This window comes from Prionailurus viverrinus, chromosome F2 (assembly GCF_022837055.1).
Source record: "Prionailurus viverrinus isolate Anna chromosome F2, UM_Priviv_1.0, whole genome shotgun sequence".
NCBI classification, from domain to species: Eukaryota; Metazoa; Chordata; class Mammalia; order Carnivora; family Felidae; genus Prionailurus; species Prionailurus viverrinus.
Genome location: NC_062578.1, coordinates 20,869,207 through 20,887,805, shown reverse-complemented (window position 1 = coordinate 20,887,805; position 18,599 = coordinate 20,869,207). Strand labels below are relative to the sequence as shown.

The 18,599-nt window shown below is 40.3% G+C and overlaps 1 protein-coding gene and 1 pseudogene across 1 annotated transcript in view; one reads left to right on the top strand and one right to left on the bottom strand.

Moving 5' to 3' along the window:
* LACTB2 (lactamase beta 2) overlaps nt 1–18,599 on the top strand; it is a 33,076-nt gene that overhangs the window by 9,585 nt on the left and 4,892 nt on the right. The window contains exons 2-4 of the mRNA XM_047841883.1: nt 3,768–3,931; nt 9,894–10,017; nt 16,288–16,466. Of these exons, the coding sequence (XP_047697839.1) occupies nt 3,768–3,931; nt 9,894–10,017; nt 16,288–16,466 (467 nt within the window). The remainder of the gene's footprint in view (nt 1–3,767; nt 3,932–9,893; nt 10,018–16,287; nt 16,467–18,599) is intronic.
* Nucleotides 13,004–15,596, bottom strand: LOC125156657 (60S ribosomal protein L27a-like; annotated as a pseudogene).

Genomic DNA, 18,599 nt, shown 5'->3' with positions numbered 1-18,599 from the left:
GCTCAAGAATCTGCAAAAACTGGGGCACCTGGGTGGCTCAGTCGGTTGAGCGTCCGACTTAGGCTCAGGTCATGATCTCACGGTTCATGGGGTGCGAGCCCCACGTCAGGCTCTGTGCTGACAGCTCGGGTCCTGGAGCCTACTTTGGATTCTGTGTCTCCCTCTCTCTCCCTGCCCCACTCCCACTCATGCTCTGTCTTTCTCTCTCTCTCAAAAATAAATAAACATAAAAAAAAAAATCTCCAAAAGCTGCAAGTTTAACCTTTACTATCAAAACTGTAACTCCCTTGATGGCAAATAGTATCTTTTTATAGGAAAAGGCAGTCTAATGTAGCAACTAGAGTTAAGACTCTGTACCTAAATCTGGATCCTAGCTTATGACTTCGGACAAGACAGTTGATTCTCTTAAGCTTCAGATTCCTTATTTGTGCAATGAGAGTTGAATAGTATCCACCTCAAAGGGTATTCCTCATATCCAAAGAAAATGTGCATTGCAGTTAGAAAGGTATGGATTCAATTATATTCTCTGCTAGAGTTTGTGACTCTGAGCAAGTTACTATATTACTTATATGTCTAACTTGTCAAGGCCTCAGTTTCTTCATCTATATAATGAGAGAAGAATCTCAGGATTGTTTTGATAATTAAATAAGATAAAAATAAAGCTACTGCCTCCAACAAACATTTATTCCCTAGTACATGCCACTATCTAGGTTCCAGCAAAGCCAGACAAGGTTTCTGTCCTCAGAGAGCTTAAATTTGTAGGTTGTGGGAGGGTATGGAGATAGGCAATAAATAAATAAACATGTAAGTATATAATGTGTCACATGGTAATAGGTGCTACGGAGAAACAGCAAGGGAAGATGGCTGGAATGTCATCAAAATTCACCCTGGCCCAAACCAGATTTATCTCACATTTGTTCCCTCCAGCGTTTACAGTCCTGGTTAATGACATACCAGTCATCTCACCTAGAAACCACAGAATCGTCAACTCTTTCCTTTCCCTTCCAACTCCAGTTGTTTAAAAAAAAAAAAAAAAATCCTGTTGAGGTGCCCAGGTGGCTCAGCTGGTTAAGTGTCCAACTGTGGATTTCAGCTCAGGCCACAATCTCATGGTCGTAAGAGCAAGCACAAGTTGGGCTCTGCACTGAACATGAAGCCTGCTTAAGATTCTCTGCCTCTCTCTTTGCCCCTCCCCACCACATGCACGCACAGATGTGCGTGCACGCTCACTCTGTCTCCCTCAAAAAAAAAAAAATCCTGCCGATTGTGTCAATGTTTTTTAACCATCTCCTCCTTACATTTCCACTGCCTACAGGACCTCGTAATGCATTCTTGGGCCAATATAACCATCTAGTTTCCCTGTCTCCAGAAGGGACAGTTAGAATACTATGTACTTGTGAAGTATGGCCACTGCTCCATGGAACTTAAGGTGTAGATAAAAGGCTGTGGACCACAAGGCCATTCATGCCCCCCCCCACACACACACACAGAAACACCCCAATCCTGCAAGTAGACAGTTTGTTTTTATTGGGTCTCTGGGAATAGGGTTAGGGAAACAAGCCATCCAATATAAAAGAGCCATACGGTTTCTTCCTGTCATTTACCCCATATTAATGTTCTGCAGAATGCTGAACTGTTTATCTGTCAACTATTACTGTTTGTTTTCATAGCTCTTCCCACCCTCCACTAGTATAAACAGGATTTTTTGTCTTGTAAGAAAGGCATGGCATATAGTAGGTAATTCATACAGTTATTATATTAATGAATGACTCAGACTTTTCATTAAGACTAATCTTCTCTCCCCCAATATAAATTAGGGAGGTGTTACTGTGAAGCAGCATGAATTAAGAAGTTTGTGAGCTGGTTCTTTAGTTCAGGAAAACCTCACAGAGAAAGAACACCATCCCATAAAATAGTGAGGAAGGGCAAACAAAGTATAAGGAAGGTTCAGAACCACAAAGCCGAAAAATATAACAGGGTTGTCTAAGTCAAGAAATAAAGCAACTCAGGCATTTCCCCATGCTTCCCTCCTACCTTCATTTTTATGTGGAAGGGAACCAATGTAAAACTTGAGTGTAAGTTTTTGTGTAGTATAGAAGACGAGGTTTCTTTAGGAATACCGTTGAATCTAATTCTTCCATATCTATGAGACACTTGAGGATGTCATAAAAGATCTCAAAGGGTGGATAGGAGCACCTGGATGGATCAGTCAGTTAAGCCTCCAACTTCGGCTCGGGTCATGATCTCATAGTTCATGAGTTCCAGCCCCCCATCGGGCTCTCTGCTGTCAGCGCAAAGTCTGTTTTGGATCCTCTGTCCCCCTCTCTCTGCCCCTCCCCTGCTCATGCTGTCTCCCTCTCTCAAAAATAAGCATTAAAGAGAGAGTGCATAAAAGCGCATTCTGGGGGCGCCTGGGTGGCGCAGTCGGTTAAGCGGCCGACTTCAGCCAGGTCACGATCTCGCGGTCCGGGAGTTCGAGCCCCGCATCGGGCTCTGGGCTGATGGCTCAGAGCCTGGAGCCTGTTTCCGATTCTGTGTCTCCCTCTCTCTCTGCCCCTCCCCCGTTCATGCTCTGTCTCTCTCTGTCCCAAAAATAAATAAACGTTGAAAAAAAAATTAAAAAAAAAAAAAAAAAAAAGCGCATTCTGGAGCCAGAATATCTGGGTTTGAATGCTGGTTTGGCCATTTATTTGCAGAGTAACCTTGGGCAAGTTACTTAATTTCTGGATATAAAAATGAAATACCTATTTTTAAAACATTTTCTTAATGTTTATTTTTGAGAGAGAGACAGACAGTGTGAACAGGAGAGGGACAGAGAGAGGGAGACACGTAGAAATGGAAGTGGGCTCCAGGCTCCATGCTGTCAGCACAGAGCCCCATGCAAGGCTCAAACTCACAAACTGTGAGATAATCAACTGCCGAAGTCAGAGGCTTAACTTACTGAGCCACCCAGGCACCCCATGAAATACCTATTTTAAATAGTTTTATGGGAGTGAGGGGTCCTGGGTGGCTTAGTCGGGTAAGCATCCAGTTTCACCTCAGGTCATGATCTCATGGTTTGTGGGTTCAAGCCCCACATTGGGCCCTATGCCGACAGCTCAAAGCCTGGAGCCTTCTTCAGATACTGTGTCTCCCTTTTCCCTTTGCCCTTCCCCCCGCTTGTTCGTGCGCACTCTCTCCCTCTCTCTCTCTCTCTCTCTGTCTCTCTCAAAAATAAACATTAAAAAAAATAGTTTCATAAGGAACATAATTGTTAAAATATGTAAAGTCCTTAGAACAATGCCATATTTAAGTGCTATGTAAGTATTCAATATTATTGTGCCTTGAACTTGCCAAGTTCAGACTCACATTTAACTATAGGTTTTGTTTTGTTTTGTTTTTTGTTTCTTCTTGAAAGAGAGAGCATGCACACACAGGCTCTGGAGAGAGGCAGAGGGAGAGAGAGAATCCCAAGCAGGCTCCACAGTCAGCACAGAGCCCGACATGGGGCTTGATCCCACAACCCTGAGATCATGACCAGAGCCGGAATCAAGAGTCAGACGCTCAACCGACTGAGCCACCCAGGCGCCCCTATAAGTTTTTTTCAAAGAACTTTTCTTACAGTGAGATTACTGTGGTTAAGGCAAAGTATCCTTTAGTTGGTTTTTGAGGAGGTTGAAAGCTAAGCAATTTATGTAGTTTCTTAAATGTAATATGAATTATCTATGTGAGACATATGCTGATATTCTCTGTTCCAATTGTGTGATTATCTTCCATTTAATTTTCAGGAGAATCCTCATTGACACTGGAGAACCAGCAATTCCAGAATATATCAACTGTTTAAAGCAGGCTCTGACTGAATTTAATACAACAATCCAGGAAATCGTAGTGACTCACTGGCACCATGATCATACCGGGGGCATAGGAGATATTTGTAAAAGCATCAGTAATGGTAAACAGAAAGCATTAATTGAGCTCATTGAGGAAAAGTATGTTTTCAGAATAATTTATTTCAGTTACACAACCATGTAAGCTAGTTGGTCATTTACTGAGTACCTTATATATTTATGTGATACTTTTAGAAGTTAATATACTTTAATACTGCCCCAATGTTAACAAAAGAGGAGAGGGAAAGTCCTGTTTTCTACTTCAGATCTCTTATCCCGCTTATTTTTCCCCTTTGCCCAGTGATGAAGGTCAGTTTTAATTTTGTCTTTGTGACAGTTACTACTTCAGATCCAATAACTAACCAGTATTGAGCATTTACTGTGTGCCAGGCACTGTGCTAAACGCGTTACAGGGAGCTGCTGTTTTTGTCCACGTTCTAAACCTGGTCTCAGGTCCTCCGTAACTTTAAGGCACTAACTGCAATACACTGAAATGCTGGTAAATTGCACTGATAATTCTCTGTACCTGAAACCCATTCAGAACTGACACTTTACTGTTTCTCTCTTTATTCCCCCATCTCGCCATCACACACAGATTCATTCATTCATTCCTTCCTTTAACAAATACCCAAGCGACCACTATATCCAGACACTGTTCTTGGCACAAGGGATATAGCAGCGAACACCACAAAGGCTCTGCTGTCCTGAAGCCTGCATTCTAGTAGGGAAGGTAAATGGTAAATACATAATGGGTCGGATGGCGATAGGTGCCATGAAGATAAAAATAAAGCTAAGTAAAGTAAAAGGGGAGAGAAGCCAAAGTGGCGGAAGGGCAGTGGTTTGTATCCAGAGTGGACGGGGAGGGGGAGTAAGCCATACAGTATGGCTGGCTGGCTGGCGTGTCTGAACAGACAGAAGGCATTGCAAGAGCAGAGATACTGGAATTGGGGTGTGCTTGGCAAGTTCAAGACACATGAAGGACAGAAGGTCAGGAGCATTCATTCACAAAAGGAATGCACATCTGCATTCAACTCATGTTTTAAATATTTTTAAGTGTCGTCTTTTTTGGGCTTGAGATTACATTTGGGACACCAAGATATTTTCAGCCAGGGCACCCAATATCACCAGGCCCATTATTAAAAAACGCTCCAACCTTTGTTACCTTCTTAGCTCCTTTTTTTTTTTTCTGATTTTTTTTTTTTAATTTTCTTTTTTTTTTTTGTTTTTTTGTTTTTTGAACGTTTATTTATTTTGGGGACAGAGAGAGACAGAGCATGAACGGGGGAGGGGCAGAGAGAGAGGGAGACACAGAATTGGAAACAGGCTCCAGGCTCTGAGCCATCAGCCCAGAGCCCGACGCGGGGCTCGAACTCACGGACCGCGAGATCGTGACCTGGCTGAAGTCGGATGCTTAACCGACTGCGCCACCCAGGCGCCCCTTTTCTGATGTTTTATTATTTATTTTTGAGAGAGAGAGACAGAGTGTGAGTGGGGGAGGAGCAGAGAGAGAAGGAGACACAGAATCCAAAGCAGGTTCCAGGCTCTGAGCTGTCAGCACAGAGCCCCATGAGGGGCTTGAACTTACAGTGAGATCATGACCTGAGCCAAAGTCGGACACTTAACTGACTGAGCCACCCAGTCTCCCCCTCTTACCTCCTTTCTTACAATCCTAGGGGACCGTATGCCATAGGAAATCATTATCTCTCAGTGTCACTTTTCCTCACCCTTCTCTTATCTGTCTACCCATTAAATTTTGTGAATTAAAAATCAATGCTGAAGGTTCTTGACTAGCTTTGGCCAACTCTTTTAGCATGAGGGTCAGTTTGAAATTTTTTAATGTTTATGGCCTACTGTTTCATAAATCAACTTCATTGAACTTGAATTTATATACATAAAGTGTGCCCATTTTAAAAGTATAGTTTGATAAACACCTTTGTGACCAATCCAGTCAAGATAAAGAACACTCTCATGCCCCTAAAAAGAGGTCCCCTGGTGCCTCTCTGCAGTGAGTCTCCCTCCAGCAGCCATTAATCTGCTTTATTTCACTATAGTTTTGCCTGTTTAAAATGTCACATAATGGGGGGCACCTGGGTGGCTCAGTCTGTTGAGTGTCTGACTTTGGCTCAGGTCATGATCTCGTAGTTCGCAAGTTCAAGACCCACATCGGGCTTGCTGCTGTCAGCGTAGACCCGCTTTGGATCCTCTGTCCTCCTCTCTCTGCCCCTCCCCTGCTTTTGCTCTCTCGTTCTCTCTCTCTCAAAAATAAGTAAGCATTAAAAAAATGTTTTTAATAAATAAAATGTCACATAATAGAAGCATACAGAATCACTCTCTGGCTTCTTTCACACAGCGTCTTGTTTTTGAGATTCACCTAGGTTTCATATATCAGTAGTTTGTTCCTTATTGCCTAGTGGTAATCCATGGTGGGACTATACCATTCACCTGCCATTCACCTGCCAATGGACATTTGACCTATTTCTTTAAATTAAAAATTAAAAGTTTTGGGTTCCATATAAAATAATGAATATTTGTATAATAGATTACCTATTAGGTTGATTTAAAGAAAATTGAGAAGGGGCACCTGGGTGGCTCAGGTCATGATGTCAGGGTCGTGAGTTCAAGCCCCGAAATAAAGAAAAAAATTTGACACTGCTCTATAGCCACTAAAATTTTAATATTTTGAGAAGTAACTTGTTGACTTTCATTCTGAACTTTATTGAAGCTAGACCAACTGAATACAGACCTTGAGTTGCTCAGCACTGAAATCATACAGAGGTACCTTTCAGAATCTCCCCACAAGAGTCCCATGTATTTCTTCATTCTCTAAATCCTTAATTACTGGCATTCTTGTTCCATTTTATTTTATTACTTTCTTTGCTCCATATCATTTTACTATTTTTGTTAACTATCAGATGGCAGAAATTTTTCAACTGCTTTATGATGCTAACAACCTGTGGTTTTACAGGCCACACCTAAATTATGAATGCCATTTATAAGACTTCTGTGACCAGGTGCCTGGGTGGCTCAGTTGGTTAAATGTCTTACTTCGGCTTAGGTCATGATCTCATGTGGGTTTGTGGGTTTGAGCCCCACATCAGGCTCTGGGCTGACAGTTTGGAGCCTGGAGCCTGCTTTGGATTCCGTGTCTCTCTTTCTCTCTGCCCCTCCCCTGCTTGCTCTCTCTCTCTCAAAAATAAACATTTAAAAATTTTAAGAAAAAAAAAAAGACTTCTGTGAGAAGATACAGTAACTTCGAAGCATCCTGCTTTCAAACGTTTAATATACAATCAGTGTATAATTTAGGAACTCCCAGTAGCTGGCAGGAAACCAGAATTTTACTAGACATGAGAACTATATAGCCCCAGGCTGCCCCAATATTTTGGTTTATTTTTAAGTAAATCTTACAAAATATATTTTGTAATCTGATAGCTGTTATTTTGCAGCTAAAGCTGGGTCTTTGCCGTTTATTTCCCATCCCAGTCTTAAGAGTCAAATGTTTGCTTCTATGCCATTCAATTAGAATGTATTCTCATTAGAAGGTATTATAAACAATATCACTTGTATCAGCTTCAGTAATTAGCATTAACAATGATGTTATAAACCATTATTCGAACCTTAACAAATGACTGAGGGTTTCTCCCTGTTAAAATAATTACATGATTGAGACAGAAAGTAGGTAAGTGGTTGCCAGGGGCTGGAAGGAGAGAATAGGGAGTGACTACAGTTGGGTAAAGGGTTTCTTTGAGGGATTTTGAAAACATTATAAAATTAGATAGTGGAGATAGTTATACAGCTCTTTGGATATACTTTTTTTTTTTTTTTTTTTTTAGTTTATTTATCTTGAGCGAGAGGGAGAGAGAAAGAATCCTAAGCAGGCTCCGCACTATCAGTGCAGAACCAGATGCGGGGCTCAAAGCCACCAACTGTATGAGATCATGACCTGAACTGAAACCAAGAGTCAGATGCTTAACCAACTTAGCCACCCAGGCACCCCTGGATATACTTTAAGGACACTGAACTGTACACTTTAAAAGGATGAATTTTATACTATTGAATTATCTCTCAATAAGCTTTTATTAAATACAATTATTATTATATGATTGCTTTCAGCATGCCCTTCTCCATCCTGCCTATATAGATTGTTAATTTGAGGAGGACATGTGTTTTCATATTTGCACGTAACTTTAAAAACTAACACAGGGGCGCCTGGGTGGCGCAGTCGGTTAAGCGTCCGACTTCAGCCAGGTCACGATCTCGCGGTCTGTGAGTTCGAGCCCCGCGTCGGGCTCTGAGCTGATGGCTCAGAGCCTGGAGCCTGTTTCCGATTCTGTGTCTCCCTCTCTCTCTGCCCCTCCCCCGTTCATGTTCTGTCTCTCTCTCTGTCCCAAAAATGAATAAACTTTGAAAAAAAAATAATAAATAAAATAAAAAAATAAAAACTAACACAAAGTTATTGTACGACATTTGTTTTATAATTTTGAGATAACAGTGAGTTTTTTGGAAGGATTGTGTACCAAAGGTCTCATAACCAGAAGAAATGTAATACCTCTACTTCTCTACTGAAAGACAAAATTATACAGATTAAAAATAAACACATACCAAAAAACCTCCCCATCTCACTCCAGAATGAAGACAGCCTTATTATGTAATGCCAGTTCCCAGAATAGCATATTATTTTTTGCTTCAGCCTCCAAGATACAAAATAGTGGAGTTTGGGGCTGGAGAGGGAAGGTCTGGTCCCAGTTGTTTTATTTTTATTACATTTGCAGTATTTCTATCTCTTTTCTCTTCCATTCTAGCCTGATTTCTGTGCCTTGTCAGTGTTTCCCTGAATGTCTTCTTCTCCATGTTGTCCACTGCTGTCACCTTAGTTCTGACACCTAGTCATCCCCTCCTGGTCTTTCTGATCTCTTCCCCTCCATTGTCCCACCTAGAGCTGCCATATTGATCAACGGGTTAACATTATTTCATTTTCTTTCCAAAGACTGTACAGTGGCCACATACGGTAAAGTTTAAATTCCTCTATTCTGTGAAAGGCAATATAAGGCCCTCCATGGTCTGAGCGCATCTAATCCCACTTTATCTCCGCTTCTCAGCCAGTGTTTTGCATTAGACAGGTTGGTAGACACACGTGGTCATCTCTGTGCTTTTCCAGATGCTGTTCCCCTTATCCATAAGTCCTTCTCAGTACCTTTTCCCAAATTACTCATCCTTTACACCACGCTTCAAGTTATATCAAGTCTATGAATTTTTTTCCTAATTGTTTCTTCTTTCTCTTAACTAGCATTGCATTTATGAGCTGAATTGTCCACGTAGTATTCATTAAATGAGACCAAGGATAGTTCTTTAATTATTTCTGGTTTGTAAATTTTATGTCCCCAACTGTGACAGTTTTTAAGCATCTGGATGTCATGGTGCTTCTATTCACTATGTATAGTATACCGGTTAGATAATTCACACTCAGCTATTGATTGGTTAATTGACTTTCTTAACGTCAGTGAGAGGTCTAGTATGGGTTAAATTTATTTTAGCAATTTAATATCTTAGCCCCGGGTTTGAGGCTTCCGTTCAACATTCACAGAAAGAACACTGTGCTCTCATCCTTTTATTATTAAGTACTGCCATGATGCCATGACTTCTACTCTATGTTAAGACCTAGATAAGAAAGAAAATTCTCAGGTACTGTATTACTGCCTCTTCAACACCCATCTTGATAGCAAAACTAGCTGAGATTATGAAGAACTACTTTCAAACTTTTGTATGAAATAAGGGTGACTAGAAAATCTCAAGGGCGTTTATGTAGACCTAGAAGCACATGAAAGAATAAAAAGCTCTTTTGTTGGGATAGAAAAAATACTATTCCAGAGATAACGCTGCTATAACCCATCCCATTTCCTCTTGTCTCTCTCTTAATGTTAGTATTTTTTGCCATCATGCACAGTGTTAGCTCTATGAAAGCTGATCTCTTAAAAGGCTGAATTGTCATTGAAAGTATGACTTAATCTATTTTACATGTTTTGTTACTAGACACTGCCTATTGCATTAAAAAACTCCCACGGAACCCTCCAAGAGGAGAAATTATAGATGGAAAGCAACAATATGTTTATCTGCAAGATGGAGACATGATTAAAACTGAGGGTGCCACTCTCAGGTCAGTAAACATCCTTTAGCCAGGGAAGGGGGGAGGAGGTTATGTATGTCTTATAAAAAGTAAATAGGGGAAGATTTCTGCATATTTGCTTATAAGAGTGAAGAGTATCTCAAGAAGGATATAAAAGATCTGATAACATTGGTTACTCTGGGAAGAAAAACCAGTTGCTTGAGAAATAGGGGAAGAGACTTTTCACTCTATCTACCCTTTTAAAATTAATTTGTTTGAATTATAGGGTTACCATTTTTTAATAAAATTTAAATTAAAAAAATAGATCAGCATTTCCTGCCAGGGTGGTTTAGAGCTCTCAGTCAAATTAAGGACCTTCTCATGCTGTCAGTTCCAAAAGATGATCCGTACCTAAAGTAAATACATTTACTTTAGGCCAGACCCATAATCTCCCATAACCTAAGTGAGATTGAAAAGTTGTTTCAAACTCAGTAGTTTAAAAACCGAACTACTGATGGTTCTCCTCCGTCCCCCATGATCGACTTGCTTTCCGACTTCAGAACACCTATTGCTCTCAGCACATAAGATTTTAATTTTTCTTCTAAGATGAAAGCTGGCTCTACTTCACCTTTATCGCTCCCCCTTTCCCCACCCACCACATCTAATGAGGTTAGTTTTTACCTTAAAAATATTTGTCTATTCTGTCCCCTTTTCTTCGTGTCCACCACCACTGCTTCTTGCTTAATATTTCTGTCTCCAGGCTCCCCTTTTCAATCTACCCTTCACACCCCATGTCACTTGAAACCTTGAATAACTCTCAACTGCATACAAGATCATGTTTATTCTCCTTACCATGTCACTGTCTGGCCCCAAACCACTTTCCTGGCCTGAATTCTACCACTTCCTTGTAAACACAATTAACCGTATCCAAATATTCCAACTTCAGTTCACATGTTACTTACCCAGGCAGAATTAACTGCTCCTTCCTCTAACTTTCATATAACTTGTATTTTATTGTAGTAATTATTGAGTTGTATTGTAATTTTTGTGTGAGTAGCTATTTCCTTAAACGGTAATAAACCCCTTAGGTTCACAGTGTTAGTTAATGACAGTTGCTGTAATAAACCAATCCCAAAATGTATGATGGTTCATACATGAATTAAGTTTTCTTCCCAGTCACATAAAGTCCAGAAAAGCTTCCTGATTTATCCAGTGCCCCCTGCCCCTGCAAATAATGTCTCGGATACCTTTCATCTTACGACTCCACCATCCTCAATAGTTGGTTTTCAAGGTCACCTTGTTCACCTCAGTCAATCCATTGGGTTGTAGAGAAGGAGCATGGAAGGGACCAGACCTTTTGTTACATCGGCTGTAAATTCAGTCATGGTGGGCCACTGCTGACTGCAGGGAGGCTGGAAAAATGGAGTTTAAATTCATGCCCAGGAAAAAGAAGAAAGGTTTGATGATAAGCTAGCTATTCTCTGACACAAGGCAGATACCAGATTCATCGTCAGATCCTCAGTCCCTGGCACATAGAAGGCACGGAATATTTACCAACACATAGTAAATATCTACAAAGAGGGAAATGGATGAACAGATGAATGAGAAAGAGAAGATGAAGAACTAGGTATCCGTGCCCTCTTTCAAACCAGTGTTCCCTTTTTCCTACTATGCCATTGATTTATAAATTTAATTCATAAGCCATAAATTTATGGGCAATTTTCTAAAAATGCTCTTGTTGGAAATACGGTAGTATCTCCTATAATTTGTTCATGATACCTAAGGATAATAAACATTACATTACTACTTCTTCAGGGAGTGTTCTCAGCAATGATGAATTTCCCCCATCACACAGTAAGGGTCTGTCTCAAAGGCTTGGGAACCATGGTACTGGTTTATTAGTTATTACAGAATCATGGATATTAGATTTATACCTAATTTGCAGATTGAGAACATTTGGTCCCAGGTAACTAATTACCACCCATCTGCCATGAACAGACCATATCTTTTTAAGCTTTTTATTAAAGTATACAAAAAGAAAAGTGTACATATCATCAGTGTGCAACATGGTGAATTATTACAAACTGGACAAACCATGTGAGCAGCACTGGATCAAGTGATGACAGTATCAGTGCCCTAAAGCCTCTCATGTGCGTGCTTCGTGTCACTGCCTCCCCCTCACTTGAATGTGATCTTAGATTCATGGGGTGAATTGATGCCAAAGCCCTCGATATTATCTGAATTGCATTTAATTTTTCACTGAATTCTGATTAAGATGAATTATGGGAATCTATTTTAAGATTTGGGAGGTAAATGAAAAGAATCAAAAAAAGTAGACACGCTTTTTAAAAATGACTTAGTAAATAACCTTTGCACAAAAATCTAATTATACCAGAGTTTGATTCTCTTTTTTTTTTAATGTTTATTTATTTTTGAGAGAGAGAGAGGCAGAGCACAAGTGGGGAAGGAGCAGAGAGAGGGAGACACAGAATCGGAAGCAGGCTCCAGGCTCTGAGCTGTCAGCACAGAGCCTGACGCAGGGCTCGAATTCACAGACTGTGAGATCATGACCTGAGCTGAAATCGGACGCTCAACGGACTGAGCCACCCAGGCGCCCCAAATTATACTAGAATTTGAATAAAACATTTAGTTTATTGATGACATTGTTTCCTTTTCCATCTTTAATAAAGTTAGTAAAACCCAGTTGTTTTAAATGTTAACGAGAAGATTCGTTAAGCAAAAGTTCCATAAACAGAAGATTAAAATCTACTTAAGTCCTCAAGTACTTCATGTCCAGTTGATCTGGTCTACTTGCCAATTTGAGGGGAGAAATACAATAGAGATAGAGACAATACCCACCAAGAACCCTTTAGTGAAAAAGAAGAAAGCAGGTGTTTCAGTAGGATTTGATTCTGAATATAACCTTCAAGAATTTTCGAGTGACCTAAATTCATTTTCTCAAAGACAAGTCAGTCTGACAGCTTTTGTTACCTGTTCTAAATCTTTTAAGAGAGCCGTCCTTATAAAGTCTGCTGTATTACACAAGTGGCAGAACTGGATAAATGTGGCACCTGATGAATGGGAAGGCCACAGCTGCAGTCCCTCTGATCTGTGGCAAAGCACCTCTGATGTCATCTCCTTTCCTCCCCCTGCCTATGTGAAGTGAATTTTAATACCGTTTTTATGCAGATTAAAGCATTTGCTGCCCAGGTGACTGGAGAACTGGAATTTCTGATCCCCTAATTTAAGAAATCTTATTGCCTTGGTTATCAAAGAAAACCATTACTGAGTTCAGGAGTAGGGAATGGGAGGGAAAAAGAAAGGACGCATTGCAAGCACAGTGACAGATAAGACAGTCCGCAGACTCTGAAAAAGAGTGCTTCTCCTGATCAATTTTTGTAGATTAAAAAAAAAAAAAGATTGGGGTTCTGTTTATAAATGCATTGGATGTGTGATTGTTCATAAGATTGTCCATAAGATATCAGACAACCCACACATGTTTATAGATGTGAAAATACGCCTCCTGGAATTATTTTCATGTAACATTGAACCAGACAAAAGAGATGTCTCCGTATCACTTTTTACTTTCCCTGCCCCAGACCTGGAGCCAGCCATGTCTTCAAGAACCCTGACTTCATTAAGTGGGAAATGGTATTTAGAAACAAAGAACTAAGTGTGAGGTGTGCTCATTACTACTGGAGTATCATTACTTCTGGGCCTTTCATGGAGCTAGGAAAAAAAAAAAAAAAAGAATTCATAATGATTCCTCAGTTCAGATGAGAAACAACCTAAAACCTTAATTCCCTCATTCATATATATTTCTTCCTTATCCCACAGTAAAAACCTTGCTTCTCAACATCAATTTACTTACTCGTTTATACTATGATACAATAAACACAAAATAATCTCAGAAACATGCTAACCTTCACACTGCCAAAAATAAACCTATTAAGCCAAGTTCAAAATCCTTCCAGTTCTTTTAATCTTGGGATATATTCTATTAAGGATGTATAATCTTAGTACTTAAAAGTTACTGGAGTTAACATTAGTATGGCTGTTATCTATCTGGTGCATAGTAAGATTGGCTTTCTGTATTCAATATTAACGTTTTCTTTCACCTTTTATTTAGTTTCATGTTTAGAATATATTAGCTTAAAAGTTAAAACCAATAAAAAGTTACTATCAGAGACTTCTTGATTGTATCTTTGTTCCCTACATCCTACCTGCCTACCCCTATAGGCAACTACATTCATTCATTTTTTTATTTATCCTTCTTTTCTTTTTACAAAAATAAGGAAATAGATACATTTTCATTTCCCTAACTTTCTATACAAAAGAGCAATTATCAACACTCTTGCACACTTTGTTTTTAAGAGAAAAGCATCTGTTAGCCTTTAATGAACCTCCCTCCACATGGCTTCAAGCTACCAGGACACAGCCCCCCCCCCCCCCCCCCCCACCGCCACACACACACACACCCTTAATCTTCTGCTCAGCTCTCCCACTGTCATTGTGTCTTCAAGGTGACAGGCTGTCTGGGGAATTTTCCCTTCCCCAAAACTTTGTAGTACCCCGATCACACCACGCCAGTGATAGGAGCACCTCCAGTCTTATTCTTGGCAGCATGTACCCGTGTCTGCCCACTGGCCACAGTCCACAGTTTATCAAGGTTGACGGTTGGGCAGAAGCCCCGGTTCCTCTGTCGTGATGCCTCATATCAACTTTCCCAAAGCAAGCTGGATGATACTTGTCAAAGTTGGTCCCGTGGTGATGCATGCCACCAGCGTTATCCCAGCCTTCTGGGCGCTTCCGTGCTTACTGGTGGGTCTGTGGCTGTGGCTCCCGTGGCCCTGAAATTTCCAGGTCTTCCTCAGTCTGGATGGCTGTGTGGAAAAGGTGCTTGGTGATAAGGCCAAATGGAGACAGGGCAGGGGGAGAGCTTACCCAACTGTGAGGGGTCTGTAGGCAGAGGGAGGTCAAGGATCTGCTTCGTGGCACATTCAGCAAAGTTGATGTTAGGGGCTGGCCCAGGGCCACGCGCTCTCATCAGGGCAGTGCGGGGTGCCAGAGTACAGCTGCCTGTGTGTCTCCGGGGTCCAAACGCCAGGCCAGACACGCACCCTCAGGCTCCCAGAACCACACCAGCCACCTCGTCCTGAGGCCCACTGCTCATGGCCTGAAAGACCAGGGTGCGACGCCAAGTAGACTTCGCAGCCTACACCAGCAACAAAGCAAAGCATGAAAAGAACCACGCTTTGCTCTCTTTTTTTTTTTTATCACTTGACCGTATATCCTGCGGATTACTCAATATCAGTTCATAGAGAGTTTCATCATTTTTTTTGATGGCTGCTGCATATATTCCATTGTGTGGATGTACCACAATGTGACCACAGTGTCCTATGGATGGGTATGGGGTTGTTCCTAATACTTTGTTTTTATAAATAGCGTGATGAATAACTTGTATATATTTTTTGTTTTTGTGAAGGTATATCTTCAGGGTAAACTTCTAGCAGTGGGAGCGATGGGTCAAAGGGTTATGTAATTTTGCTAGAAAATGCCAAATTCCCTTCATTGTGGGCTTCACCGTTTTGCTCTCCCACCAGCAACTCACGAAAGTGCTTTTTTCTCATAGTCTTGCCATAAAGTATATTGTAAAATAAACATATGCAAAGGAAATTGAAAAAAAATTGTTTTTAAATAATAAAAGCACTGTCTTTGAGTAGTGCAATGATTGTGAATTGTTGTCTCCTTTAAGTATTTTCCTTTCTCTTTTCAAAATTTGTTGTAATCAGTGCATGCTTATTATTGAGAAAAAGGTGGGAAAGTATTGAGTTTGCACTTCAGAATGAGAAATTTGATTTAAAGGAGAGAATTTTCTGGTGATAATTTTCAATGGGCCACAAGAAAAAAAGGACTTTTTTTTGTTTTTTGGTTTTTTTCCCAAGGCGCCTGGGTGGCTCAGCTGGTTAAGCCTCCAACTTCGGCTCAGCTCACAATCTCATGGTTCATGAGTTCAAGCCCCACATTGGACTCCGTGCAGACAGCTCAGAGCCTGGAGCTGCTTCAGATTCTGTGTCTCCCTCTCTCTCTGCCCCTTCCCCACTCGTGCTCGCTCGTGCACTCTCGCGCGCGCGTGCTCTCTCTCGCTCCCTCTCAAAAATAAAAACATTTTTTAAAAATTTTTAAAGGAGTTTTCTAACAGGTTAACATCATTTATTTGTGTCTTACTGAGATGAGGACAGAGAATAATTTACTTCTCAAAATTTCTTCTAAGCCTAAGAGTCTATAATTGTTACTATTTCTTCTTTGTCTTTTAACTAGAGTTATACACACACCTGGCCACACTGATGATCATATGGCTCTACTTTTAGAAGAGGAAAATGCTCTCTTTTCTGGAGATTGCATCCTAGGAGAAGGAACAACTATATTTGAGGACCTTTATGATTATATGAACTCCCTAAAAGAACTGTTGAAAGTCAAAGCTGATATTATATATCCAGGTGGGTAGTTTCTTACATGTAGCGATCCACGTGTGTGACATGATGGAGAAGGTTCATTTTGGTTTGTCTGTATGTGTATTTATGTTTTCAGGGCTTGAAGAGATAAACAGTGCTTCTTTAAATCACCCCCCCCCCCAGGTCTTATCAAGCCATGCAATTAAAAAGGCTGAGAGTGATATTAATAACTTTATATAAAGATATAAGGGTTATTTTTTAATATCTACACAGCTATTAATAGAACTGTTAAACAAAGGAAATAAATTTACATTTTCATTCCACAAACTGTCTTCACTTCTGTCAATTTGACTTCTGTTGTAGACTGCATTTTAGCAGTGAACTCTGAGCTCTAGTTTCTTTAACTCACACTATTGAAATATCAGTAGCTTCCATGTCAACTGTAAAATTGTGTATTCATTTCACTTCTCCAGAAAAAGAAGCCTGTTTTAGTATCTCAGCTGTCACGGCATTGCTCTTCAATATGAACCTCCCTTTTATCCTAAAAGTGAAGAAAGACATAGGACTGGACAAGAGGGCCCAGAAGGAAAAAGAAACGAGGTTACCTAATTGTTTAAGTCCTTCCAACTTGTTCCTAACCAGAGAGCCATGGAGAGACTTGTAATTACAGTGTCTTCAATCCCCTTATATTCTTTCATGAGTTTCTACTGCTGAGGGGATAGGAAACATAGTGGAGCTGGGCATTTGGATTTATTATGACCTAAGAGGAATGGAAGCTGACAGCTGTTTTTAAAGAGAAGAGAGCACATGTTTGATGTACTCACATTGGAGTAAAACTAATGAGAGGCTGCCTTGGTAAAGGTTCTTAGAGTGTTTGCTTTAGTGACTCCAGTGAACTGGCCTACTGGCATAGCAGGAACTTAAAATACGTTCTGTAACCATAGCTACTATATATTAAGGCCTGCTACCTCTCAGGTACTGTGCAGGGACCTTTACAGTGTTGTCCTCACAAAAACCCAGTGAAGCAGGTTGTGGGATCTTCATTGCACGGCTGAAGAAACAAGCTCAGGGATTCAGACTTCTGATGGCCACGCAACTAGTAAGTGATAGTCAATACTCCAACCAAAGCCCATGCTCTGTATATGGTAACAGGTTAGTCTGCTGAATTTGTTCTTAAGTATTTTAAACATCCCTCTTGCAGACTTGGGTCATACATAATTTGCACTATCTGAAAGAGCAACTAAATTTCAATATGACTTAGGGGCACCTGGGTGGCTCATTCAGGTAAGCATCTGGCTCTTGGTTTCATCTCAGTTCGAGCCCCACGTCCAAGCTCTGCGCCAATAGCATGGAGCCGGCTTGGATTCTCTGCCCTCCCCCCACTCGTGCTCTCTCTTTCTCAAAATAAATAAATGTTACAAAAAAAAAAAAAAAAAACTTTAAAAACTTAAAAAAAAAACTTTTACTATAACTTAATCGGGGTTGTCAGCATTTCTGAATGACTAGCCTATACATAAGATGCTTAAAGTTTTACTGTGGTTCTTGTGAATTTTTAATAGATCTTGGTCACTTACATGAAGCTACTTTTTACATTCCTCCTTTCAATCTTTTGTAAGTGTGGCATGGTGGGTAAGAGCACAGAGTAATTAAAAGCTCACAGGTCAGAACCCCAGCACCGTCCCCTCCTCACTGTTGAACTGTGGGCAAATTATTTACCCTCCTTACACTCCCACTTCTGTTATAAAGAAGGTATGATAAGAGTGCCTACCTCATCAGACTCTTACAACAATAATATATAGAGGGTGGGTGATGGGCATTGAGGAGGGCACCTTTTGGGATGAGCACTGGGTGTTGTATGGAAACCAATTTAACAATAAATTTCATATTTAAAAAAACAATAATATATATTATGCATTTAGAGCAGTGCCTGGCAGATAATGAGTACACTATAAATAGTACCTATCCTTACTCATGTGCTTACTGTTTTTGTTGTTAATTTTTTTTTAAGTATAGTAACATTTCATGCAGATTTTATCTGATATAATACTCTGGTTTTGGCCAGAGTTTGTATGTAATTTTTAAATTTTGTATGTAATTTTTAAAATTTGTATGTAATTTTTAAATCTCTTACACCTGTATCATTTTCCACAAATTCATATTTAGAACACTTAGTATGCT